Source organism: Cupressus sempervirens, chromosome 11 (genome assembly GCF_028749045.1).
Source record: "Cupressus sempervirens isolate cs-2001-9-10 chromosome 11, ASM2874904v1, whole genome shotgun sequence".
NCBI lineage: Eukaryota > Viridiplantae > Streptophyta > Pinopsida > Cupressales > Cupressaceae > Cupressus > Cupressus sempervirens.
The window spans coordinates 549,488,940-549,516,823 of NC_143128.1; the positions used below are offsets into that span (position 1 = coordinate 549,488,940).

At 35.9% G+C, this 27,884-nt stretch overlaps 1 protein-coding gene across 1 annotated transcript in view; it reads left to right on the forward strand.

The window, feature by feature from the left end:
* The window catches only part of LOC149530800 (AP-2 complex subunit alpha-1-like), an 80,404-nt gene that overhangs the window by 26,015 nt on the left and 26,505 nt on the right, over window positions 1-27,884 (forward strand). The window contains exons 4-8 of the mRNA XM_089810782.1: window positions 11,053-11,115; window positions 11,204-11,301; window positions 11,392-11,599; window positions 26,940-27,011; window positions 27,097-27,189. Coding sequence (XP_089666908.1) covers window positions 11,053-11,115; window positions 11,204-11,301; window positions 11,392-11,599; window positions 26,940-27,011; window positions 27,097-27,189 — 534 coding nt within the window. The remainder of the gene's footprint in view (window positions 1-11,052; window positions 11,116-11,203; window positions 11,302-11,391; window positions 11,600-26,939; window positions 27,012-27,096; window positions 27,190-27,884) is intronic.

Genomic DNA, 27,884 nt, shown 5'->3' on the forward strand with positions numbered 1-27,884 from the left:
TCACCATTCAGGAAGGTACTCTTGATGTCCATTTGATCGACCTTCTAGCCAAACTATGCTACCATGGCTAGGACTAATTTGATTGTGCTCATCTTTGCAGTAGGAGCAAAGGTGTCCTCATAATCAATGCCCTAACGTTGAGAAAAGTCCTTTGCAACTAAACGAGCTTTGTACTTATCCAAAGTACCTTTAGATTTGTATTTGATTTTGTAAAACCATTTGCAGCCAAAGGGTTTTTTCCCTGGTGGAAGATTAGAAAGGACCAAGTGTTATTCTTTAGTAGGCTCTGGTGTTGAGATGTCATGGCCTGTTCCCACTTTGGAATTCCTTTAATGTCATAATATGTTTGAGGTTCAAACACACTGTGAATGTTGGCCATGAGAGCAAGGCTAATGGATGTTGTAGGTTTGCTCTTCTTTTGAGCACTACTCCCATCAATGAGCTCATCATCACGAAGATCAACAAGTGTCTTAGCCCCCCACTTAGGTCGGAGAGGAGAATGACCAACATTAGTACCAGGAGATGCTCTATGATTAGGTTCCTCATTAGAAGAATCTAGGCCAAATTTAGGTGAAGCATCTTTAAATCTGGGCGATCTTGTGGGAGAAGTTGGAGGTGTCTGTACAAGGATCACTAGTATAACTAGAGCTTTAAGAGCTGTTGGAGCCCTCCCATCATGTGGACCTAATGGAAGCCCAACTCCCAAATCATGAGCCTTCATAGGCTGGTTTGTTGGATCAGGAACAAGAGAAACATGGATGAATGGTCTTCGCTGCTCATCAAAGACTACATCATGACTGTAGATAATATGAGATGTTATTGTCAATCAAGTGATAGGCTTTGTGAAGAATACTATATCCAACAAGCATGGGTTTCTGACTCAAGGCATTCAACTTGATGCAGGACGCATTACGGATCCAAACAAAAGCAAGAGAGCCAAAAACCTTTCGGTGATTGATTTTGGGCTTGTGAACTGACCAAGCCTCTTCTAGAGTTTTACCTTTGACCACCACTGTGGGTGACCGGTTCAAAAGATAAATTACAACGTTAATTGATTCTGCCTAGAACTTCTTTGGAACAAGTTTGTGTTCGAGCATGGATCGAGCCGTCTTGGTGATTGTTCTGTTCTGACGTTCAACTACATTGTTCTGTTGTGGTGTGTGGTGGTTAACTAGCATTTGATGCCATGAGTATCCAAGAAACTAGAGAATTTAGCAGAACAAAGTTCCCCCCCATTGTTTGACCTAAGATTAATAATAGATTTCCTAGACTCTTTTTCAACTAAAGGTTTAAACTTCTCAAAGTATAGTAGATGCATTTAATTTCTTTTTAAGAAAATATACCCAAATTTTTCTATTGAAATTATCAACAAACAACAAAAAATACCTAGACCCAAGAACATAAGGAGTGGCCATAGGGTCACAAATATCAACATGAACAAGTTGGAGTATCTGAGAAGCTCGCCATGAATCACCATTGGTGAAAGGTGTGCAATGTTGCTTCCCAGCCTAGTATGCATTACAAACTCCAAATTGAATCTTTGGCAAATCGAGGACAAGCTCTTCTCGAGAAACCTGAGGGAGATAATGCACATTTAAATGCCCATATCGCTAATGCCAAATTGTGCTAACAGAAGACCGTCAAGCAGACATAGTTAGGTCTTGATCAGCAAGTTTGAAAAGACCATGATCTTCAAGGCCTATTGCAACAATAGATTGAGTCGCCCTATCAGTGATCGTACATTGATGTGAATTGAAGGTGACATCCAACTGTGGAGAATGTCATAGCAATTGACTGACTGAGAGTAGATTAAGTTCCACCATGGAACGTAGTACACATTGAGGAAAATGAGATCCTCCTAGCAGACTGAATTTGAATGTTACCTTTGCTAGCAACAATGCACTCTTCTTTGCCACCAAAAAAAATAGAATCTGAATAAGGTTGCTAGTCAGTGAACCAGTCTCTATGGTGAGTGAAATGATGAGAGGCACTTGAATCAATATACTAGGTAGACGACTTCACATGATCTGTAGGTCTTCTAGCCATGAAGGTGTAATAGGTTGATTTCGCTTGCTTAGTGTGCTCTGCAATGTTCGCTTTGGGCTACGAGCCTAATTGCTCGAGCAAAATATTAGTTAGAGATGCCATAGCATGTTTTATTCAGTGAAAAGCATGAAAATTTGTAAAGGTACATACTTAAAGGCAAAAAATGGAAGACTCATAAAAATGAAGAGGTACCCAAAAGAGAGCTCGCAAAACTTGGATAGAATGGATCTACTTGCTCAAAAACTGGGGCATGAAAATCGAGTTACCTTGAAAAAACGAACACCCAGATGAGATCTCGAAAAAACCACCAAGAATTTGTAATTTTTTTGATTTGGTATAGAAAATTAGGGTTTCGACCAAAAACAGCCCTCACTGCAAAAAACCCCCAAAAATGACAGAAATGTGCAGAAAAAACACAGTTTTTGGGCGCAAATCTTTAATCTAAGGGATTTATAAATCCTAGATGTTAGTAAATAGAGCAAAAATAACCATAAAACAGGCAAAAATGACCGCTGTTATTATAGGAAAAAGTGACCACAAACAAGCTGCAAAAACACATGAAAAGTGGGTGTGATTTTACCAAACAATTACAGATGGTAGTTGCAGAAAAATGACTGAAGTAGTAGACAAAAAATGCCTTTAGACAAAGCGGATAGCATAGAAAGTAATTTCGAAAATAAAAGGTAGATAATTTCAACCAAGAAATTATTATTATTTTTGAAAAAATTTAGAGTATTGGTTTTGATACTATATTACGTAATTGGTAAATATTTGCTTGTTATTAACAAAGACCAAGAGGTCAATATATACAAAAGAATGAACGATGTTTCCTTGGGAAACAATTGTAAAGAATAGAAACATTCTATTCTAGCTAATAGAAAAATAACAGTTATCTACAGGCTAACTAAATATTAGAAACATTCTAATAATTACAATAGTTTACAAATAGATAACCATTAGATAATAATAGACGCTATCTATTATCATAATACTTTGTAGGGTAGAAGTCAAGGTGCAATCCCTTGTTATTGAGTTCTTCTATTTAAGGGAGAAGTTAGAGGGCGATTCCTTGTTAACAAGTTCTTCTTTGGCAAGGAGAAGTTTGAGGTGAAATACTTTGTTAACGAGTTCTTTTCTATGAGGTAGAAGTTCGAGGTGCAATTTCTTAATGCATTCTTTTGTGCGAAATAATTTTGAGGTGAAAGCCCATGTTCCACTCTCAAGAAGTAGGTATGGTGGATCCACACTTTGGGAGTAGCCATGGTGGGTGTCATGTGAGAGAATCCATAACTTAGTGTCAAGCTGAGATAACAATATTATATTGAAAAAAATCTCTGTTTGAGATTTTTATCATTGACACGTTTGGTTGTAGCTCCATTGTGCTTGTCAGTTTGAAAGGCACCATGACATATAAATGATCTCTCTCTTACCAAGAAGTCGAGGTAAATTTGATAAATCTCCTTCATACCTAATGATTTATGTTTAATCTGTTTTGCACAATGGCTGCAGCAATGTTATTGCCTTTGATTCTGATTGAGAGATGTTCATCATTCTTCTATTTCTGTTCCTGATGCTATTGTTTGTCTGTGGGTTTATGCTTGTGTTGTCTTCAATGTTTTGTTTGAGCTACAGAATCATCATGCTCCTTTTTTTGGAGATTACGACATTCATCTATATTATATTTGAGAGCTTCCTATTTTATATACATTATCTTTACCTTCCTCATTGTCTAGCTAATATGACATAGCGCTAAGTACGTGATGATGTGGCTTGTGTTTATTGTTTAAGGTGCTCTCTGTCAGATGTTATCGTTCCTTCTTTTGTAATTGCATTGACACCATCACTTACTTCTTTAATTGTTGTCTCTTCATTGTCCAAAGTGGAGACTCTTCGAATTCTTGTAGCGTCAATCATAGATATGTGATATTGGTCATTATGTAATATACCAACATTTTTTGAAGCTGTGTTTGTAAAAGTTGTGTAATAATCTTCAGTTTTGACTTCACGAGTCTCCATTTTTTAGTGACATAAGGCTCGAAGATTGTTACTTGAAAGAACATTTAATAAGAAGTTTATTATATCTTTGGAAGAACTCAGTTAAGGATCTATTTTTCGGGTGTGGCTAGGTTTTTGCTCTTGAGTAGGAGGGTTTTGTTAGAGCAAATCTTTGTCCAGTTTTCTTGTTAAAGGTTCAGATTATTGCATTTGGTTCAATAATGTAGCAATAAACAAATAAAACACCATTGAAGTCCTCTCTTGGTCCATTTTGGTTTTCATATTAAAGTTAATGTTGCATTTTGGGGTTGGTTGTAGATAAATTAACATAAAATATGGGATTTCAGTTTATAGCCACTTCTAGTAAATTTGTAGGATATATTGACATTTTAGAGAAATGTGGGGTTTGCCAACATTTGTCTTTTATTTTTCACCTTCTATAGAGCATACCCAATTTTCACTAGATAATTTTCTCCAGACCACTTCATCATCTTCTGCTTTGAAAATGGCTCGCTTTTGGACCTTCAATTTTCATGAAGCTTGTCTTTTGAAAGTGGAGCTCAATGATACTTCCTTGCTTGGCAAATCCCTCTATGTCTTTTGATGAATTTCAAACAAGTCTCATATCATATTCTTTCAAGCCAATTGATAGAGATAAGATAGGTTGAGATGTTCATAATGCTGATGCCAAAGAGTACTGATAGATGAACTCTCTTTTCAATGATGCTTGTTCCTAATACTATATTAGAGCAAGCCTTATAATTTGTGAACCAATCTCTCCTCTTTGTAAAGTGCCATCTTGTGTTGGAATCAATATCCATACAAAAGACTTGACACGATTTCTTGGTTTTTTGATGATGAATGTATAGAAGGCTAATTCCTCCTTCAAATTCTAGGCAACATCAGCCTTCTTTTGAGACTCTTCTTGATTGGATTTTTGATCAGCCAAACTGCTTTCTGTAGAACATCTTCATATGACCAAGTTTACCACAGTAGCGATTTGTGATAGGTTTTGGATGCTTTGAAGAAACATCAAGTTTTCTTTGGCCATTTTTGAGAGGACTTGCCTTTGCTATTGTCTTTGGCAGTAAAAGCCTGTTCCACGTTGGCTGTATTGTTGCTGCTACCGAATTGCTTCTTTCATTTGTCCTGATGTAAGAGTATGTTTGCATAGATCATTAAACTTTAGATCAACATTGGTGGAGGTGATGTTCAAAGTTCTGATTAAGTGCTCTGAGGATTGTAATAAGCTTTTCAATGTGATAACAACCATATCATCTTCTTCCATCTTGCGACCAATGTTAGCCGTTTTAATTGTAAATGTCTTTGATCTTAATTAAAGTATCCTACAAAGACATTTTTTCAACCATCATAACTGAGAACATGTTTTAAAGGAAACAAGCCTCGCGTATATTTGACCTCTTTTTTAGATTCTTCAAGTGAGCCCAAATTTCTGCAAGGTTTTTTTGTAGATGACACTCATGGAAGCATCTTATTGGTGCTAGATAACTTGAGCAACATAATTACTACATGATGATGGTCTTGGTCTTTACTCGGAATTGTGGGATGAGCAGATTTACCAAGAACAATTTGATCAAGACATTGGTGCTAAAAAATGGTGATTATTCTTTATTTCCAGGTATTATAATTCTTGTTGTTGAACATTTGCCTACCTTGCAACATGATGTTGGTTAATGAAGGCATCCTTCTAAGTATCGAATATCATAAATTTTGTTAAACCTAAACCCATAGGTTCGTCAAAAAAATGGAAAAGATTGTTGTAGATATAAAATCATCAGTGTAGAACTCCAAGGCAAAAAAAATGATTTTTTTTTGGAAAAAAATGTGCTAAACCCTTCACTTGGTAGAGGTCATCACCTACAGGCACAATTTGTTGAAAAATATAATTTCTACATGAGTAGAAAAATTAAAAAGATAGTTTAGACTCGGAGAACTTTCATGCTGGCAAATCAGCTGGTGCCTATGGTTCATGGAGTTTTCAAGATGAGGATGTTTTAGGGGACATTTATGTGTTTTTTGGTATGAGTACAGGTTAGAGCCAAAATCTAGGGGACGAGACCTTAAGGGATGATGATTATAAAGTAAGGGATTTCTTATATATAGAGAGAGAATTCAAATATGCACATCTTTACATTGATAAACCATTGATCATATACATTTTAGAAGCTCAATACATGTAAAATAACAAATTCAAATTAACAAAATTCAAATATCAAGTAATTTAATTGTAATATATATGGCGAACATTTAGCAAAAATGCCCAAAGGCCCCAAGTATCATGCATGAAATCAAATTACATAAAGAGTAGTCCAACTAAAATACTAAAATCAAATAGTAATAATTACATGGAACTTAAGTTCAACTCCATAATTAGATGTCTAGACTCCATAATAATAAAAACCAATAATGTATTTACAAATAGTATATGCCAAATATATGGCTATCCTCTATGAATCTAAATCAAATTCAAAATCAGCGTCATTATCATCCTTTTAGCCACTAGTAGGGGTTGGTAGAGGGTCTTCATCCAATGGAACCCCAAGCAATCCTGGAGAGGTGTCTCATCGTCCTCAAGTAACATAGCATCCTCGGGATTAACATCCCAACGTAATGCTAGAGTTTGACAATACTGAGGAGTCTGTCAATCTTGTAGCCGCAATACACTGTGAACAACCACTAACTTTTATGATTGTTTAGAGGTAAGGTAGTTCCTCTTGACTTGTTGGATCAAGCTATATGTGGACCAATTCCTCTCTATTGCAGAGGAACATACGACCTATGAAAGAAGAAGAGTGTCAAAATCTCTTAGCTCGGGTGTATCTTTACCATACCATGTCCCCTTGAGCTAATTTAGCTCTATTTGTCTTCTTTGCTGACATACTAAATGTTGGACCAGGAAGATTGGCAAAGTTAGGCCATTGCTCTTGAAGAGTACCAACATCTTTACCATTGAACATTTTTGAAAGGGCCATGAAGAAGCCCTCCTTCAAATAGAGTTAACAAATAAAATAACATTAAATTAGCAAATGTTGATTAATGATCATTGAAGATTGAAGAGATCTATCATGCAGCTTGCTATTTGACATTTAAAATGAAAAGTAAAAGTTGAGGTTTTAGAATTTAGACTCACCTCCTTATCCTTAAACGGAGCCTCACTTAGGTCTTGGTGCATACCATTTAAGGTTGACAACATAGATTGCCATGTGAAGTGGGGTGTTCATAATGTTCCACCTTCGCATCAAAACGGGCTTAAGATGCTCCTCATAAAACTCTAAACTATGGCTCTTGGCATGAATAACTTGCTTGATATACTTGAGCATGCCATCAACAGTCTCATAAATCTCTCCAACTCTAGGAGAGTCAGTATCAATATATCTAATGACCTGCACAATAGGGTCAATGAAGGAGCAAATGTAACTCCAAATGCAAGTATGTTACAAGTGAAACATCATAAATTTTAAAATTGGTAATTCTTAAATAATAAAATCAGCAAATGCTAAAACCAGAAATAATTTTATCAGATCAGCAATAACAATTATTTGAGTTTTTTACCTCATTGTGGTCCACCAATTATTATATAGGATTCTTTGTTTACATTTCTTCCATCCGATGTGCTTGACTCATGCTATCTAGTCCACTTTGCATTGACCACCGTGGATTGTAAGGCCTCTTGGACCTTAAGCATCTTCTCCATCAAAATGAACTAGCTAGCATATGTAATCTCCACATGCTTGAGGAATTCTTTCTTGGAAATTGTCCTAAATAATGCAAGAGATGTGATGATTGCAAATAAACATTTGCACATCTCTAGCCTTTGACACCATTGCCTTTATCCAATCAATTTTTTCAGTGTCCTTTAAGGTGTTATTCAATGCATATACACAACATGGGGTCCAAAAAATGTTTCGAGAAGTATTTTCCACCATAAATCTAGTTGACTTACACATTTGGTCCAACTTCTTTGATAGCATCCTTCAAAATTAGAAATTGGAAGGATGCATCCTTCCTTTTCCTTGAACAATCAATAGCTCTTAAGAAAATAATAGCCTGTAGTGCGAGTGGCAATAAGATTGATGAGTGGCCTATGTTTGATATTGGTCCCCCCATTCATGATGATAGAATATCCATCACTCATCTATCAAAATGCTTACTTTTGAATACTCTATCAAGGATAGCGGTGTGTAGATTTGTCTCTCAAGGTGGTATAAAAATGAGGGACCTACAATATATATCTTTGCACATTTGTTTATAAAGCGAGGAAAGTGACACATGGATTGGTATACCATGAGCAAAAAGAAACCTACCAATTGATTCTATAACCTTCTCCTTTGCTTGCACTTTAAACAAATCATCAACATTTGTTTCTGTTTTGGTCTTCCTTCCATTTCCTCTATTAGTAGTGGTTGTGGGGGTTGTGCTACTCATAAGCATATTGGCTTGTACATTCTCTATTGGACTCCCCATTTTCAATCCATCCCCCTCCATGTGCAATCTGGTGGCCTCATTTTTTTCCCCTTGTGTAATCATTTTGCATCCTTTGACTCCTTGCCCACCTGTCCATAAAAGATGACAATACACTTAGTGTAGCTCCCAAAATAATGTTTGTTACATATATGACAGTCCCATTTCCCACTAACCCCCAATTTTTTTCCCCTTATTGTTGTCTACTCTTGAGGTAGATTGTAGGAGAGGTTTCTTTGGTTTGAGTGGGCCTTTGGCATATTTTTTGAGGATTTGGGAAGGGCACTTGAATGGATTAGAGGTTGCCACATCATCTCTATGAAAATCCACTTTAATTAAAGAACCCTTATGGCTGCCCTAGAAATAGGTCTTTCTCTTTGTGATATGAGTTTCTTGCATAGCAACATCCATGCTATCAGTACTTCTCTCATAGTCACTCTCATTGCTGCTCATGTTTTCAGATTTTGCAATGTAATAAAGTGCTGCAAGTTATTAAAAAAAGATATTTCAATGTTCATTCAAAATGCCCTCTCTATGTGATGAAAAAAATGAAAAATGACAACAAATGACAACAAAGATTGAAACAAACAAAAGGAAACATACATATCTGTAATGAAGAAGATATGAGTGCAAAACCTCCTTCGGTAATTCCGAAATGCAATCTCTCCTCACTGTTGTTGCTTCTCTATGTTTTCCTCTTCCTCTTCCTCTTCCTCTTATGAACTTTGATAAGACTACAAATGAGAAGAAGACTTACACTTTTGGTGTTTTGATGATCAAAATAGGGTTTACTTTGTTTTATTATTGCTTAGAAGCCACGTGGGGCATGCTCAGTCATACAAATTTTTAATAAAAAACCTTTTTTATTTGCCTTTGTTGCCATCCATGTGCACAGTCCCCCGCACTGGTTGCTGTCCCCCTGTTTTCTTTGGAGGATGGGTTGAAAACGTCCCTGCATCCCTGCCATTATGGGAACATGACAAAAAACATGGGGACGTGTCCCCATGGAGCATGGGTAGGTGCGTGGAAAAAACAGATGTGTGAGCAGTAAAGAAACCAGGTTGCAAGCAACATAAAACAGTCGTTGCACTGAGAAAAATAGACCCAAAGCATAGACACAGGCACAAAAAATGACCTGTGATTTTAAAGGAGAAAACCATGATTTTCTACTTTGGGAAATGCTACTTGTTGCTAGAAAAGGTGCTGCAAATCCCAGCCAATAGCCACATCACTGAGAAAAGATCCTCCACGTGAAGTCTAGTCAGTCTGAATAGTCACAAAACCTAGCCTTGATTCTACGGGAATAGTACATAATTTTCACAGAAGAAAACTTGCAATTCTGTTGTACAAAAAAAAAGCAATCCTTTTCAGGAAAACCCTTGATTTCTAGGTAAAAATCAAAACATGATCTTTATCAGAAAAAGACCACTGAATATTTTCTAGGCTGGATGAACCCACAATTTTATCTGAAAAAAATTGGTTGAATTTTTTTCTAAAGATGTCCTTAAATTCCTAGGTAAATAAACTTTGAATTTTATTAAAAAAATTGCAAAAAAATACGTCAAGGTCCTTTAAAGGGCTTGTAATCAAGAATAGGCTTATATGAAAAAAAATTGGTTGTATTTTTTTCTAAAGATGTCCTTAAATTCCTAGGTAAATAAACTTTGAATTTTATTAAAAAAATTGCAAAAAAATACGTCAAGGTCCTTTAAAGGGCTTGTAATCAAGAATAGGCTTATATGAAATAACTTTGCTTTCTATCTTTATTGTGAGGTCCAGTATTATTGTGAGGTCCGGTATTATAAATTCTTACATCATGTTTTAATTTTTAGTGATTTTTTGAAGTCCGTATGATTCTCAGTAACTATATATTATTGACATACCTGAGCAATAAAATGTACCTAATAGAGATATTGATTCTTAACATCCCTCGTCTATGTGGAACATTCAACAAGATTAGCATATAGGATTTATTTTCAATGGTTATCAACTTGATAAATGTTTAACATGTTTAGGTTCCCCTTTGCTTACACCCATTTCAACCTGCCAATTTAAGTTCTTACTCTTCTCTTTGCTAAACTTTCCTCTTACAGCACAGTATGCCAAATTTGCTAGTGATTAAGTTATAGTGTAATTTGTGGTTTAACTTATTTATTCTCCCCTTTGCTAGTTGTTTTGTTACTCTACCCTCTGCCAAGTTTTTTGGTCAAAAATTTGTTAAACTTTTGTCTTGCTCCTCACTTGGCTAAATTTAATCCTTTCTTTTTTAAAACTGTTGATGAATAAATTAATTTAAGTAATGAGATATACATGTTCATGGATGATGAGGTGAAGAATGTAGTTTGTCAAAGTTACTTTAGTGGTTTAATTTGCTCTATCATATCCAGATTGTTAGAGCTTTTCAACTTATTTGCAAAGCTTTAAATTCTTAATGCTGCAGTAATGTTACTATTTGAAGATGGCAAAATCATTCTCACAGAGATATAATCTGCTTATATGTCCCTTGTATGTGTATGCTTCTAAATGCAGGTGGGAAATATTGGTGGTAAGGAGTTTGCTGAGTCATTAGCTCCTGATGTCCAGAAATTACTGGTAAACAAAAAGCATGCAATCAAGAGTTCATAGTGAAACTTCATAAGAGTTTTCTCCAATGATGTTGGTTACTTTGAATGCTTATCAGATTTCTAGTAGCTGCAGACCGCTTGTTAGAAAGAAAGCTGCTCTATGTCTTCTACGTCTATATAGAAAGAATCCAGATGTTGTAAATGTAGAAGGCTGGTAAGTCAATCAATTATGGAAATACTGTATTTATATTGCATTTCATGCACAACATATCTCAGAAAATTTGTGTCTGCATGACTCAAACAGGTCAGATCGCATGGCACAACTGCTTGATGAGCGAGATCTCGGTGTCCTTATTGCTGTTATGAGCCTTCTTGTGGCTTTAGTTGCAAGCAACTTTGAAATTTACTGGAGTTGTGTGCCAAAATGTGTGAAAATTTTGGAACGACTTGCGAGGAGCCAAGACATTCCACAGGACTATACATACTATGGAATCCCATCTCCATGGCTGCAGGTTTGATAGCAAAAGTCATAGTGTTTTGTTACTGCTCCTTCACAATATTTTGGCACATTAAGTGTGTTATTTACATATTTAAAGATATTTGACTGTAGAATTTGCAAAGAGATTGCAAACCACTGAGAACAGATCACAAATATTATAGAAATAAAAACTTGAAAGACAGATCACATATAATATAGCATTTCAACAGTGCCAGCATTCATACACCCATAGATCATTCTTTGGAAGAAATAAAATTGTCTTTAACCACCAGCTTAATGCATTCCATGACTCTTGACGATACATTTTTTTAGTTTAAGCAAGGAGGGCAATAACTTTTCATTTAAAACAGAAATAAGAGTTTATGCTCATCCTTCCAGAGGGGATCAAGGAGCCATGATATTATGCAATAGGTATGCTAATTCTTCCTTTTGTTCTTGCAGGCTCTCTAATTTTAATTGTTTGACTATGAATTTTCTATATCCCTCTAGATCTCAGTTCATTAATCACAGAGCAAACAACCACATGTACTCGGTCGCATTAGTTCCCAATGTTACTCTTCCAAAGACCCTTCTGATATCATACTCAGAAGCATTTTGATCATACATATATATGGTAGCAAGAATACATTTCTTCCATTGGCACGGTATATATCTGTTTGTAGCAAAACTACCATCTTGCTTAGGACATTTATAAAGATCGTCATCAACATGGTGTTCTCCGAATGTGCTTCTCTCAGTTGTCATGATGGTGATGCCCTCTGTTGACAGAACCTTGATCACAAACAGTGTTCCTATCTGTTTTGGCAAGCCTTGTGTTGCGAAACTCCATTACCTACCTATGATGTTTACCAGATGATCGATAGCAATTGCCAATCCTACCTTTGATCTCCATTTTTACTAAATCTGTCCTGACCTCCTGAACAATTCACTTATTAGATGATCTCTGCAATGGAAAGAAGATTGGGTCCGACATTGTAGACTTGAAAGAGTTCCAGTATGGAATATTGAAGGCAATAATCAAAAGTAAAAAATATGACAATGTGATCTGGCCTTCTCATAAACACAGCAGGCATATTTCGAAGTGAGCTAAAGCTCAGTAATTTTAGAACATAAAATATAGTCAATTGTAGGGAAAAAGATGTTTTATGTATGCACTGCACACCAAATCAACTTGGACATACAAAAACAATCAAGTACATTCTACTTTGGTACAATGCACGTGTTCAAAAATTTACTAAACGATGGGTATGGATTCCTTGAAATTGAGGTGAAAGAAAAATTGGAAGATATGTCTCTATTTTTATAAAGTTGTTTACCTTCTAAGAAAAGGAATTGATTTAGAATCTGGATATCCTTGGGACAAATTAAGGATGAGAGATCACTTTCCTAACACGATGTGCTCCATGAAGGCCTTTGTGATCTTGTGCTAGAATTATCTATAAACACCCTCACCGGTGTAGAAGTAGTGGCATCCTCTCACTCATGGGCTCACTCCTCTCCAACCAGTATTGCATCCGTCCAGCAATTGGCTTGATGCTGTAATATCCCCTTTGTGAAATAGGCTTCAATGATAAATAATGTTAATAAAATTTAAAATATACAAGGAGTAAAATAAATAAATAATTAATAAAACATCATATAATATAATTACAAATATAATTAGTTTAATGAAAGGTAAAGAGTTGTGCAATGAGGAGTTGTGACTAACCCAAAATATGATATAAAAGGGAGAAGAGTTCATTAGAAAGGGGAGATATGGAGGAAGGAAGAAAGAGGGGAGTAAAAGGAATTAGGGCAGCATTAATGGAAGAAGAAATGAATGGGAAGAAGATAAAACAGTGACTTTCTCAGAGGGCCAGCGAGGATGAAAGGTTAACCCTTTTGAATTGTGGTAATTGTGAAAGGTTGTGACCATTATGAAGAGGCACGTATCTCCCTTGCATTGGAGGATAGGTAGGGGAGAAGATTTTATTTGAGGATGACTTCCGAGGGAGATCAATTTGGGGAATATTATATTATTCTCAAAGTAAACAATGAAAAGTGTTGTTTCAATCCTTATGAAAGGTGGTGGACCCTTACACCAATAAAGTGTAAAAGAGGATTCATTTCCAGCATTGAAGGGGACATATCAATCAAGGAAGTTCGAACCATCTATCAATAACGCTCAGAGCAATGATCAGCATCCAAAGAGAGAGAGTCAGCAGACTTGATATTTACAAGGTGCTTGGGCAAGATTTAGGGCAAATCCAGAAAGGGGACTTTAGGGATGCACGCATTCAGTGCCCTTCTTTGAAACACATATATGTCGAGAACCATTTTGATTGTGGATAGAAATACTCCAGATTGCTGGGGAGAATATATTGCCACAATAATCTTTTCATGGTGGAGGTGAAGGTTGTTGCAGATAAATCCTAGACCATTCTAACTTCGCATTGCCAATTTTTTGGATTTTCTGGAGTTTATGTGCTAAGAAGTGATGCATAGCTCTCTTGGACATGAGTGGCAGTGCTCAAAAGAATTAGTGCCTTAGTGCCAACATTCCCCTGCCATCTAAAACAATAATCGTAAGTGTTGCCAAGTAAAATTTAACAAATATCAATATTTAGTCAAAAAAGAATTGCTAGATTTAAAGTATGGAATGAAATTCACAATTTTTATCTGGTCACAGTACTGCCTCAGAACCTTCCAAACTTTTTGGAGAAAAGAGATCCCATTGGCTTGATTGTAGACCTTGAGGTCATTTGCAATCCTTGATCCATGGCATCTACAGTATTCAGGATGTTGTAAGTGTTCCATCACAGCCTACATACAGAGTCACTTTCTTGTAAGATGTTTTGATATCACAGAGCTTCCTCCTTGAATCCTCGAGGGCATTTTACTCATCATCAAGGTATTTCAGTTTGTTAATTTCCTTGCTCCAAACATCATTAGTTGTATTTAAAGGAGTTTTTTTTCTACCACAGTCATAATATTTCTTCCCAGCTCTTCCCACTACATCCCCTTAAGATCCAGCTTACTATCTATCTCATCATGAGCCTTGGTGCATTGCTTTATATTTCTAATAGTTGTTACTCCTGTTGTATTTAGCTTTATGTTATCTATATAGCTTAACTATCATTTGATCAACAGAAGAAAGAGTCCATTTAACTTTCCGGCTTACAAAAGATCTTGTTTTATGCCAATAATCTCTTCTACATTATTCGTTTGGGTTCCAAGGTTAACAAACCAATAGGCGATTGTAACATACCATTTCTCATATGCTGGACAAAAAAAGATTATTTTTAGAGATAAATCTATCCTTCATAATAGAATGACATAAAGCAGTTATATTTATTACTTCATTTAGAAAGAAACACTAACAACTGCGTTCAACGTACAAGAAATGTAAACAATAGTTAAGAAACAATCTTTTTCCTAGTTACATGAAAAGAAACTAATATAATTTCCATAATTGCTTCTACCATAATCATTTGATACTATGATGAGCACAACTAAATAAATATACACTTTAAGGGATAACATGAAAATAAGACGAGGGAACATACTCAAGTTCAAAATTGTACAAGTATGAATATTTGATAATGTGCTGTGCAAGCCTCCGCATTTGGTGAAGAGGAGAAGCATTTGCATAGGCTTAACCTACCAATCACAGACCTTAACTTATCCCCACACAATCTCTTACAAGAAAGACCCTCCCTACCCCGGGGTTAGGCTTGGGGCACCATGGTCTAGCCATGCCAGCATCTCGGTGTTAAAGTGTCAGCTGAGCAACAAATGAGGCAGTGGATATCATCCATCAACCTTCCTTCTGTCAGCTAGCACCCAGACCTTTGGTGATCAAATGCGGCAAGCATGCCTCTAACCTACCTTGGCCAAGGATTTGATGGGCAGTGTATAAGCCTAATCACGCACTGCTCGACTTGACAACCAAAACATACATACATTTGGACAATCATGAGCTAACCCAACTTGTACAGTTTTTGATTTTTTTAATGGTTCTTGTTTTGTACATTTAAGTTATTTTTGTAGGGGTTCTCCTCCTCCTCACCCATTCGTACTTGACCTTCCTGGTCTAGGGTGTATCTTGGGAGGTTTCAGCATATACTAATGCATCTTTGTTCTATCTTTTTAGTTCTTTTTGCCTTCTTGCTATGTGGAGTGGAAACAACTGGGGCTTTACCGTTGTCTCCATCTTTTTCCTCCTCTTCCTTGTCATTGCTACCCTTTTCTAGTAGGCTCCACTCAGACCTTGATGGATCATTCATGCAATTGATCATGTTACGTATATAGCCCGAATCCCTTTCTGGAATCTGATTCTTATCTCCATGGTATATAGACTATACCATTGTATAAGTGAGATTGCCTAATTAATATCAGGACAAGCTCTTTCTACGTATTTGCTGTATATCATACACTTGGCTATGATTGCTAAACAAAAATAATAAAGGTGAAAAAAAAGATAGTTAATTAGGTCTGTATGACATCCATCGCCCGATATACAAAAATAAAGCAATAACATAGCTCACTCTAATTCATTAATCATGCCTTCGAATAATACTAGTGTTTTTAAATCCATGGATCGTGAATTTAGGATGTAGTATGGACATTCATTAACATCGATACGTTTGAAAGAAGACATGATGCATATAAAGGCGGAACAATGGCAGATGGTAGCATGACTTGGATATTGATTTTCACATGGTGATCGCAACATGTCACCAAGAGCTCAATCTTAAGCTTGCTTACTGGAGTTTGAGCAAACGCTGAATACTTGCGGTTTGATGGTGCTGAAGTGCAACAAGAATGAAGGCTTATCAATGCTGCAAATGCAACAAGAAGAATGGTATATCAATGTTGCATATGTATCTCTGCTTGAATTTAGAGTTATGATAATGGAAAAGACGTGAGAAAACGAGGAAGCACCCTTTGGTTGTGGAATGCTCCCATCTAATACTGCACGTTCCCTTCTTTGCAAGAAAGGGGAGTCGTGTGACGTGAACTTTTGTCGAGCAAAAGTATCTACTCATGAATCTTTAAAATAAATTTTAAAAGAAGAGTATGACTGATATGGTGGTGGCAATATCTCAACATTATGGAATCGATGAGAGACAAATGACTATAATTACTGAAGGTTGACGCATATACAAAATATAATTATATATTGGCATCATGTAAATTTGATGTCACCTATGATTGTAAGTACAGCTATGCCTACGTACATATATTACGATCATAGATAGTTGTCTATTATTAGTTAATGGCAATCTATTGTAAATATCTAGTTAGCTTTAGTTTGCTTTCATTTTTTTAGCTTTCTCTGTTAGAATAGAATGTTTCTATTCTTTACGATCATTTCCTAAGGAAATATTGTTTTATTCTTTTGTATATATTGAAATTTTGGTCTCTGTTAATAACAAACAAGTATCTTACCAATTATTTCCGTAATATATGGACTTCAATTTTTTTCGATTTTTTTATAATTTCTTTTGAAATTATTTGCTCCAAAGTTTTTCAAAATTCTTTCTAAAGTCTTTTACGTGCTTCGTAATACCTAGTCACGGCTAGGGTTTCAGAGACAAAGATCTGTGAATTTGTTTGAAAACGAGGTATTTTTCTTGGCCGCTTTTCTAAAAATCAAAAATCTGCAAATCAATGATTTCTTGGGGCGTTTTTGATGCTGTTTCCTCATCCTCTCTGTTGTCTCAACCAAAACGCCTCTATTTTGAATAAAATTGGCCATTTTTTTGCCTGCAAAACACCTTTTCCTGCAATTTTGACCATAAATGGCCACTAGCTAGGGTTTTCTTCAAAACCCTAATTTTTGGGCTCGAAATTTTTTTTGATCATAGATTCTTGGTGGGTTTTTGGAGAGCTCAACTAGGTTGTCTGATTTCTTTGAGTGCCTCATTTTTTGTGCCTCGATTTTCGAGCCAACGGATCCAAAAAACGACACCATATTCCTTATGGGTTTTTTGAGCTCTCTTCTAGGTCACATTGATTTTTTTGGGTCTTCCATTTTTTTGCCTCAAAGAACTTGCCTTCATAGATTTTCACATTTTTTCATTGACAAACATGCCATGGCATCTCTGACAAACATTTTGCTCAAGCAGAACTCCAAATTCAATGGTCGAAATTATGACACTTGGAAGTAGCGGATCATTGCCATTTTTGATTATCAGAACATCGATCAACTTGTATTGGGTGTTTTGAATTGTCCAATTGCTCCTGGATCTGATTAGGATATGTGGGATTTGAATAATCGGGAGGCAATGATGCTTCTCAAGTTATCTGTGGCTGATGATCAACTTTCTCAAATTCCATCCGGCAAGACAGTTGCTGAGATCTGGACACATCTCAATGGTCTTCATGAGACTTCTGACAAAAGCATAGCCTTCTTTCTGAAAAACACTCTATTTTCTATTGTCATGGATGAGCACACCTTGCTCTAGGCACACTTGAATTGGATTCAGGAAATCCTTGATCAGTTACTTGCCATCAGTCGCAAGATGGAAGAAGAGGATATTGTGGTTATCACTCTTCGGAGTTTACCGAAGTCCTATGAGCATTTTATCGAGACTCAACATCACGTCTTCTGGTGTTGATTTGAAGTTCACTAATCTCTATACATTGTTGCTTCAACAAGATCGGTGGAAACAACAATTCGGTAGCAGCTCCAATTCCACCTCCACAGAGCAAGCCTTTGTTGCGAAATCCTTTCAGAAGGATAAAGGCAAGTTTCAACAACCATCTCAACAGAAGTCTTCTACTTCAGCATCAGATGGTTCTCGAGAGAAGAACATTCAATGCAACTACTGCCACAAGTTTGGACACATGAAGGTTGAATGTCGGAAATGCTTAGCTGCATAATCTAAGCAATCAGGTTTGCAGCGCAAAGTGAATAGTGTAGAGCACACTGAGTAGGCGGAGTCTACCTTTTACACCTTCATGGCTAAAAGACCTGCAAATCATGTGAAGTCGTCTGCCTGGTACATTGATTTAGGTGTATCTCGTCATTTCACTCACCGTAGAGATTGGTTTACTGACTATCAAGCTTATTCAAACTCTGTTATTTTTGGTGGCAGAGAAGAGTACACGGTTGTTGGCAAAGGCAACATTCAGATTCAGTCTGTTGGGAGGAATCTCATATTCCTCGATGTGTACTACGTTCCAGTGATAGAACTAAATCTACTCTCAGTCAATCAGTTGTTGCGACATTCTCTACACTTGGCAGTCACCTTCAGTTCACATTAGTGCACTAGCATTGATCAGGCGACTAAGTTTACTGTTGCAGTGGGTCTTGAGGATCATGGTCATTTCAGACTTACTGATTCTGGTGATTCTCTGGACTTAGCTATGGTTGCTTGGAGGTCTTTTGTCAATACACTTTGGCATCAACGATATGGGCACTTAAATGTGCATTATCTCTCACAGCTTGCTTGGGATGAGCTTGTTCTTGGATTGCCAGAGATACAGATCCAACAGCTTGGAGTTTGTGATGCATGCCAGTTGGGAAGCAACATCACGCACCTTTCACTAGTGGTGATTCATGGTGCGCTTCTCAGGTACTTCAGCTTGTTCATTTGGATATCTGCGGCCCTATGGCCACTCCTTCTGTTGTTGGGTCCAGGTGTTTGTTGTCTGTTGATGATTTCAGTAGAAAAATGTGGGTGTATTTCCTTAAAAAGAAATCAGATGCATTTCCTGTATTTTAGAAGTTTAAACCTTTAGTTGAAAAAGAGTCTGGGAAAATTATTATTGCTCTTAGATTAGACAATGGGGGGGAATTTTGTTCTAATGTTTTCTCCATCTTCTTGGATACACATGGCATCAAACGCCAATTAACCACACCCCACATGCCGCAACAAAACAGTGTAGTTGAACATCGGAATAGGACAATCATTGAGATGGCTCGATCCATGTTCGAACACAGACATGGTCCGAAGAAGTTTTGGGCAGAAGCAGTTAATACTGTAGTTTAGTCACCCACAGTGGTGGTCAAAGGTAAAACTCCAGAAGAGGCTTGGTCAGGTCACAAGCCCAGAATCAGTCACTTGAAGGTTTTTGGCTCCCTTGCGTTTGTTTGGATCCTTGATGCGTCACACACCAAGTTGGATGCCAAGAGTGAGAAACTCATACTTGCTGGATATAGTAGTCTTCACAAAGCCTGTTGCTTGATCGACGTTGAGACATTTCGTCTCATCTATAGTCGTGATGTAGTCTTTGATGAGCAATGAGGACCTTTCATGCCTGCTTCTCCTGTTCCTTGATGCAACATACCAACCTATGAAGGCTCATGATTTGGGAGTTCAGCTTCCATTAGGTCCACCTGATGGGAGGGCTCCTACAGCTCCTGCAGCTCTAGTTATACTAGTGATTCCTTTACAGACACCTCCAGCTTCTCCTGCAGGATCACCTCGCTTTGTAGGTGCTCCACCTGAGTTTGATAATATATACATATGCATGTGTAATTAAAATCATATGGTTCATATTATTTATACACACAGTATGTATATATGGCCATACATGTAGGTGCAATTATAGGTGTTAAAATACCATGGTGTCAATATATAGATTCACATACTGACGACAACTTAAATTCACAACAAAATCAAAAGAAGGTAACACCTCTCTTCCCAATATTTATTTAAATGTTCACTTGTTTTAAGAACTGACTGGGTAGCTCTTGATTGTCCAAGGTACGTTCCGTTGTCTAGTCATTAAATCCTTCATCAAGATGGTTAGAGCTCATACTTGATAATCTGTTGATGGACTTTTTTGTTTTGGTGCCCCATTCCTTGAATCCCATTTAGAAATGCTTCCCCCCTTCATCTGCTCTTGCAACCAAAATGCATATTTCCACAATAATAACATGTTCCTACATTTTAAGTCAAAATACCAAAAAAAACAACAACAATAGCTGATAAGTGTCACAATGGTTAACCACCACTAACATTTATCTTAAAATATAAGCATTCGTTTTCAGTTGAAATAACAATGAACAACTAACAAGTCATTTTCACATGAATAAAAACGATTAACCAATACTTCCATTTCACAAGATCATGACATTCGAGAGTTTCAACTAACCATTGCAACAGCTATAAGATTATTTAAAAAGATACAAAATTTGGGATGTAACAACAATAATCAAACCCCTTGAGTTTCTTATCCCTCAGTTCCAGAATTCTTTAGGAAGCACTACCATGGTTTAGCTTTAGCCAATCTGGCCCATGTAGGTACTATTGGCCTTTTCTAATATCTGTTTAGTTCACCCCTAATTTGAGCCATCTGGTTTACATAAAACTTAAAAAATATCATTGGTAGTATTGTTTCAATTTCCTTCCTATTTAATTAGTGTTAAGAATATTAACCAAGATAAACCTAGAGGTTTGACAGTACAGACCGTACTTCCTCTTAATAGAAATATATCTCTTATGTTGGCATTTAATGATATATATATCTCTCCTATAGGTGCCAAGTTAGGAAGGGTTATGTCCCTTGAGGGACATATCCTTTAGAAAGGATATACAAGTAGGTTGTAAAATGCAGATTATAGGACACACAGTTACAGCAGTCTGCTCCTATAAGCATTTTATATCCTGCAATTTATGTCTGAGATTCTCTATCACAATAAAAGGTTAAATATTCAGTATTGTATCTGCATTATAATAAGCACTAATTTCATCAATATTCATGCTACTTAGAAGATCATTCTCAACATATAAGACTAGATTAAAAGTCTGATTAAGAGATAAGGATTTAGCAGAAAATTTACATGGTATCAGAGCTCTGGTAATCGAACCTAGGCTTTGTTAAATTTCAGTAATCAGACGTTGTACACATCAAGCAACAATTTTCTATCTTCCATGGCTTACACAATCAGACTTGAGGATAGGTTTGATGGGAAAGAGCACTTTGAAGCCTGGAAGTTCAGAATCATGATGATTCTTGAAGAGAACAATGTAAAACAATTTATTGATGGAGCATCCAAACAACCCCCAGTTGAACCTCACAAATCTATATGGAGCAAAGGAAATAGAAAAGCTATTCAAATCATTTTGGATGGAGTTAAAAATGATATTATACCAATGCTTACAAAACATCAAACAACCTTTGATATGATGAATGCATTACGAAATGCTTATGAAGTAAACAATGCAACCAGGGTTCTTGCACTAGAAAGGCAACTGAATCACATTTAGATAAAGAAAGGAGAATCGATAAGTTCTTACTTCTTAAGAGTTGCCTGCATTAGAGATGAACTATCAAGCATAAGAACCATCATTAGTGACATAGAATTAACACTTATGGCTATAGATGGATTGCTAGATTTATGGGAGACATTCGCACAAGGAATAAGTGCCAGAGATCAGCTCCTGGACTTTAACAGACTCAAGAATGATTGTCTTCAAGAGGAATCCAAAAAACTAAAGAAAGGAGGGAAACCAAAAGTAGAAGATGAAGAACTTCACGTTTTTAATACAAACTCCTATAAAGGCAAGAAGAAGCATTTCAAGAAGAAAAAGGGAAATCAAAAGAATGGAAAGCCCAAGAAAGATCTATCTAAAATAAAGTGTTTCAAATGTGAAAAATTTGGACACTATAGGTCTAATTGTTCTGAAAATTTCAAACAACATGCAAATTGTACAAATTTCATTAGAGAAGAAGATACTTATGATCCTGAGAACTGTGTTTTGTATTCTTCTCTATCAAATGAAATTTCAAATAAAGCATGGGTAATTGATAGTGGATCTTCTAGACATATAATGAGATACAAAGAAACTCTAGATTCTTTATTAGAGAAGGTTAACGGTGAACTTACCATTGGTGATAACTCAGCACACTCCGTTGAAGGAATTGAAAATTGTAATTTGCAACTAAAATCAAAAAATACTCTTTTTCTTAAAAGTGTACTCTATGTACCAAGGATTAAAAGAAACCTAATCTCAATTACAGCACTTGAAGATGATGGACACAATGTTGCATTCGTGGATGGCAAAGTATTAACTTGGGCTAAGAACTCTTCCATCAAGAAAGCAAAGTTAATTGGTCAAAGAAAGGGATATTTGTATGAATTGAATACAAAATCTAGTGGATCCATTCAAGCCCTAGTCCACGAAGCTGAAGATTCAAATGACATATGGCATAGAAGTTTAGGGCATCTAAATTTTAAAACCTTGTCAACCATAGAAAAGATGGTTACTGGATTACCCAAATTAAATAAAGACCACCCTAGTATTTGCAAAGGTTGTGCTCTGGGTAAAAGCACTAGAAGTCCCTTTCATGATAGTACTAGGAAAACAAGTAATGTACTAGAATTAATTCATTCAGATTTATGTGGACCTATGCTTGTTCCTTCTTTTGGAGGATTCTGATATTATATTTTGTTCATAGATGACTTCTCTAGGAAAACATGGATTTACTTTTTAAGATGCAAGGAATCAGAAGAAATCCTACAAAGATTTAAAGAATTCAAAGCATTAATTGAACATTTTTCAGGACATAAAATTAAAGCCTTTAGAATTGATAATGGAGGAGAATATACTTTAGACTTGTTTAAAAAGTTTTGTAAAGAATCAGGGATTAAGAGGGAGTACATAATTCCTTATAACCCAGAGCAAAACGGGGTAGCAGAAAGAAAGAATAGGACAATTATAGAAACTGCTAGGGCTATGATTTTTGACCAAAACCTAGAATATTATCTTTGGGCAGAAGCCTCTTGTATTGTTGTATATATTCAAAACAAAAGTTCTCACTCCTATCTTAAAGATAAAACACCTGAAGAAGTATATACTAAAGTAAAACCCAATATAAGTCATCTTAGAATTTTTGGATGTTCGGTATATATCCATGTTCCAAAAGAAAAGAGAACCAAGTTAGAACCCTCCAGGAGGAAAGGCATTTTTGTAGGGTATAGTGAAACTTCTAAAGCATATAGGATTTCCATACTTGGACATAAAACTATTGAACTTAGCAGAGATATAATCTTTGAAGAAGATCTTGCATTCAAAAGAGCCATAAGTTCTGATGAACCTTCTCCTTTATCTAGTTCTGAAAGAAATAGTGAATCTGGGTCCCAGAGGGAGAACTTAGAATAAATCGAAGATGAAATTCAAAATATGAACCTTGAAGAAAATTCAAAGAAAGGACCACTTTGGGCCATTAAAAGAGTTGAAGTAGCTCAAGACTTTGCTGCACCTTCCGGGACAGTCAAAGAAAGCAAAAGACCTAAAAGATTCTTTGGTTATACAGCTAACATAAGTGATTTATCCAAAACAGAGCTAACCAATCCCTCTGATGCTATTAAACATACAACTTGGAAAGAAGCTATGACAGAAGAATACCAATCTATCATGAAAAATGATGTTTGGGAAATTGTTCCAAGACCTAAAGGAAAATCTGTTGTTTCTTCCAAGTGGATATTTAAAATAAAGCATGCTGCTGACAGTAGTATTGAGAAGTATAAAGCTAGATTTGTAGCCAGAGGATTTTCTCAGAAAGAAGGGACTGATTATGAAGAAACCTTTGCTCCTTTTGCCAGATATACCTTCGGAAGAGCAGTCTTAGCAATTGCCGCATCAAAGGGATGGAAGGTACATCGGATGGATGTGAAAACAACATTCCTAAATGGAAAGACTTCAAAAGAATTATATCTGGAGCAACCTGAAGGATTTGAAACTCATGATCCTAATGCTTTTGTTTCCAGGCTCAAGAAAGCTCTTTATGGGCCTAAACAGGCTCGTAGGGCTTGGTACGAAAGATTTGACAAGTATCTCACTGGCTTAGGATTCTCCAAGAATGAAGTTAATCCAAATTTATATTATAAAAGAGATAAAGATGATATGGTAATTCTAATACTGTATGTTGATGATCTACTAATAACAGGTGATGATCATCTCATAGATCAGTGTAAGAAAGATCTAACTAGAGAATTTGAGATGAAAGATTTGGGACTCCTTGATTACTTCCTAGGACTGGAAGTACGACAAAATTATGACAGTATCATACTAAATCAAGGGAAGTATACATCATATATTTTAAAGAAATTTGAAATGTGGAATTGCAAACCTATGTCTTCTCCAATGGAGACTAATCTACATAAACTTAAGGAAGCAGCTGCAGAATCACCATCCATAGATTCTATTCTCTACAGACAGATGATTGGGTCTCTTATGTACTTAGTAAATACAAGATCAGATATTCGCTATGCAGTTAATGCCTTAAGCCAGTTTATGTGTGAACTGAAGGAGATTCACCTAGTTGCAGTTAAACATATTATGAGATACTTACAAGGCACTCTTAATCTCAGACTCAAATATGAGAAAGTTGCTTTAGACTTACATGGATTCATTGATTCAGATTGGGGTGGAAGTGTTAAATACAGGAAAAGTACTTCAGGATGCTGTTTCAGTTTGGGATCAACAATGATATCTTGGATATGTAGAAAGCAGTCTTCAGTAGCACAGAGCTCCACAGAAGCCAAATACATTGCAACAGTGATGGCCTTCTGAAAAGTATTATGGCCAAGGAAGTTACTTGTGGGATTATTTGGGCAAGCTATGAATCCCACGATTATTCATTGTGATAATAAGAGTTCCATCAAGCTCTCAGTGAATCTAGTTTTCCATGACAGGTCCAAGCATATTGAAATTTCTTACCATTATGTAAGAGATATGGTAGACAGGAATTCTGTAAAATTGGAATACATTTGCACTGCAGATCAGACAACATACATACTCACCAAACCTCTATTTAGAGTGAAGATAGAACACTTCAGAAGGAGACTTGGTATGGTTGAGTTGTAATCCATTTGTACTCTCTTGATTATTAATAAAATAATTTTATTTTGTCAGGCTATTGACTGTTATGGGCTCCACCATTTGTATTCATTTGTATTCATTATTTTAAGAGGTGATGATCTCTTAGATAATGTACTAAACAGTAGAGTTCTATTGTAAGATCTAGATGAGTTCAAGATCATATTGTGATGTTGACATTGCTATGTTCATAGGTCACAAATTGGATAAAGGAAGAATCTTAGTATTCTACGGGTTTATCTTGTATTCTGGTAGATCTTAAAATTCAAGATCATGTTGTGACATGGAAATACCAGTTTCTATGAAATCATAACTTGGATAAATGAAGAGATAACTCTTCATATTTATCTTGTATAATATCACTAGCGGCAGTGATTTGTCATATCACAGGTTTAGTAATATGACTTTGCATCATGTGTTCTATGATACCACATACTAAGAAGAGACAGAGTGATAGAGTATTAATTCTTGCTTATTCATCTGTATTGGTGTTGCTAGATATAATATCTCTTTGTAGGATTATCAGGTTAAGAGGGAGTGTTAATAATATTAACCAAGATAAACCTATAGGTCTGACAGTACAGACCGTACTTCCTCTTAATAGAAATATATCTCTAATGTTGGCATTTAATGATATATATATCTCTCCTATAGGCGCCAAGTTAGGAAGGGTTAAGGGACATACCTTTAGAAAGGATATATAAGTAGGTTGTAAATGCAGATTATAGGACACACAGTTACAGCAGTCTGCTCCTATAAGCATTTTATATCCTGCAATTTATATCTGAGATTCTCTATCACAATAAAAGGTTAAATATTCAGTATTGTATCTGCATTATAATAAACACTAATTTCATCAATATTCATACTACTTAGAAGATCATTCTCAGCATATAAGATTGGATTAAAAGTCTGATTAAGAGATAAGGATTTAGCAGAAAATTTACAATTAGCTGCCTCTGAGTTGGTTGGTTTATCTGAATTTGATATGAACCAATTAGTATTTAATTTCTACAGGAAGTTTATTCGTTTGAAGTAACAAGACCTTAATAGCAAAATGCCTTTTTGGAAAAAAATAACAATTTTTTGTCAAGTTTCACTCTTAGAAATATGACTATTTCCTTAGTGTTTATCAGACATTTTGGAGATGATAAAATAATCTGGTTAGGCTTGATGCTTTCAGTTGATTTATATCAGCTGCCGAAGATACATAGATTTGTTTTTCATGGCTGTAAAGAGTCAACCATTGACCTTACATAGTATGTATAATTTACGCAACCAACTTCTACCTTATGTATAATATACTGTTATGTTACATTCTTTAAGGCTTTCGTTGTTATTCTTTTCATTGGGTGAAGGTTGTTGCATGGCCATAATCATCAGCTTCCAACCAACCTTGGTTTGTCCTTATTGCAAATTGTTTGTGGTATTTTTTTTTGCAAGAAATTACTTTGCTTTATGATGTGCCTTTGCTGTGGGATTTTTCATGATTGTATGAGTGGGTTGTGAAGACACTTGTGTAAACTGATTGTACAGGTTAAAACCATGAGGGCACTACAATATTTTCCTACAATTGAGGATCCCAACATCAGAAGGTCCTTATTTGAGGTTAGTATTGCCAAAATTGAGGCTAGTTTTTCAAATTGGTCTAAGCATCCACAACTTTTCTAACTAATATGATTGATCATGTCAGGTTCTACAGCGTATTTTGATGGGGACTGATGTTGTGAAGAACGTGAACAAAAATAATGCATCGCATGCTGTCTTGTTCGAGGCTCTTGCTTTGGTATGCCATAATACTGCAATTGCCATTTTACATTGTCAATGTGGTACAACTGAAATTTTCTTCAATTATTTTATTGTTCTTCTATTGCACTTCTCTGTGAAGCAATGCTTGATTGTTAGATCATAAACCAATGGAGAATGGGGTGAAACACAAAACTAAGAACCGACTAATTTGATATTTCTGTCAGCTAGATGTGTTTTATAAGTAACAGTGAATGACAAAATGCGTCGTAGTAACTAAATCATCTGCTACCTATGTGGAATTAAGGCTTCATGAAGTAATATAGTTACTTCTTGTCATTTATTAAGTTAAAATTGCAGAGAAAGTGCATATTCTGATCTGAATCTATTGGGTAGCTGATATTTATGTTCTTTGGCATATATTCAGTATCTGAAACCTTAATAGAACTATGGTGATTCTTGGACTAATTTGCACAGGAGATGATTACAACTTAAACATTTAACATTTTGTTTGGGCCATTTATGAGGACATATTCTGAATAATTTTCCTTATTTTTAGGAATACATCTTATTTTTTATCGATATCCTTCAAAGTGGTAGCATTACAACAATGTTAAGGATAGATTTCTGTATTTCTTGATTGTAGTTTAAAATTTTTAATGGACACAACAAATTATTCAAAGTCTCAGACATATTCAATGTCCTATCCTATTTCAAAAGCTTTCTCCTTTGTTA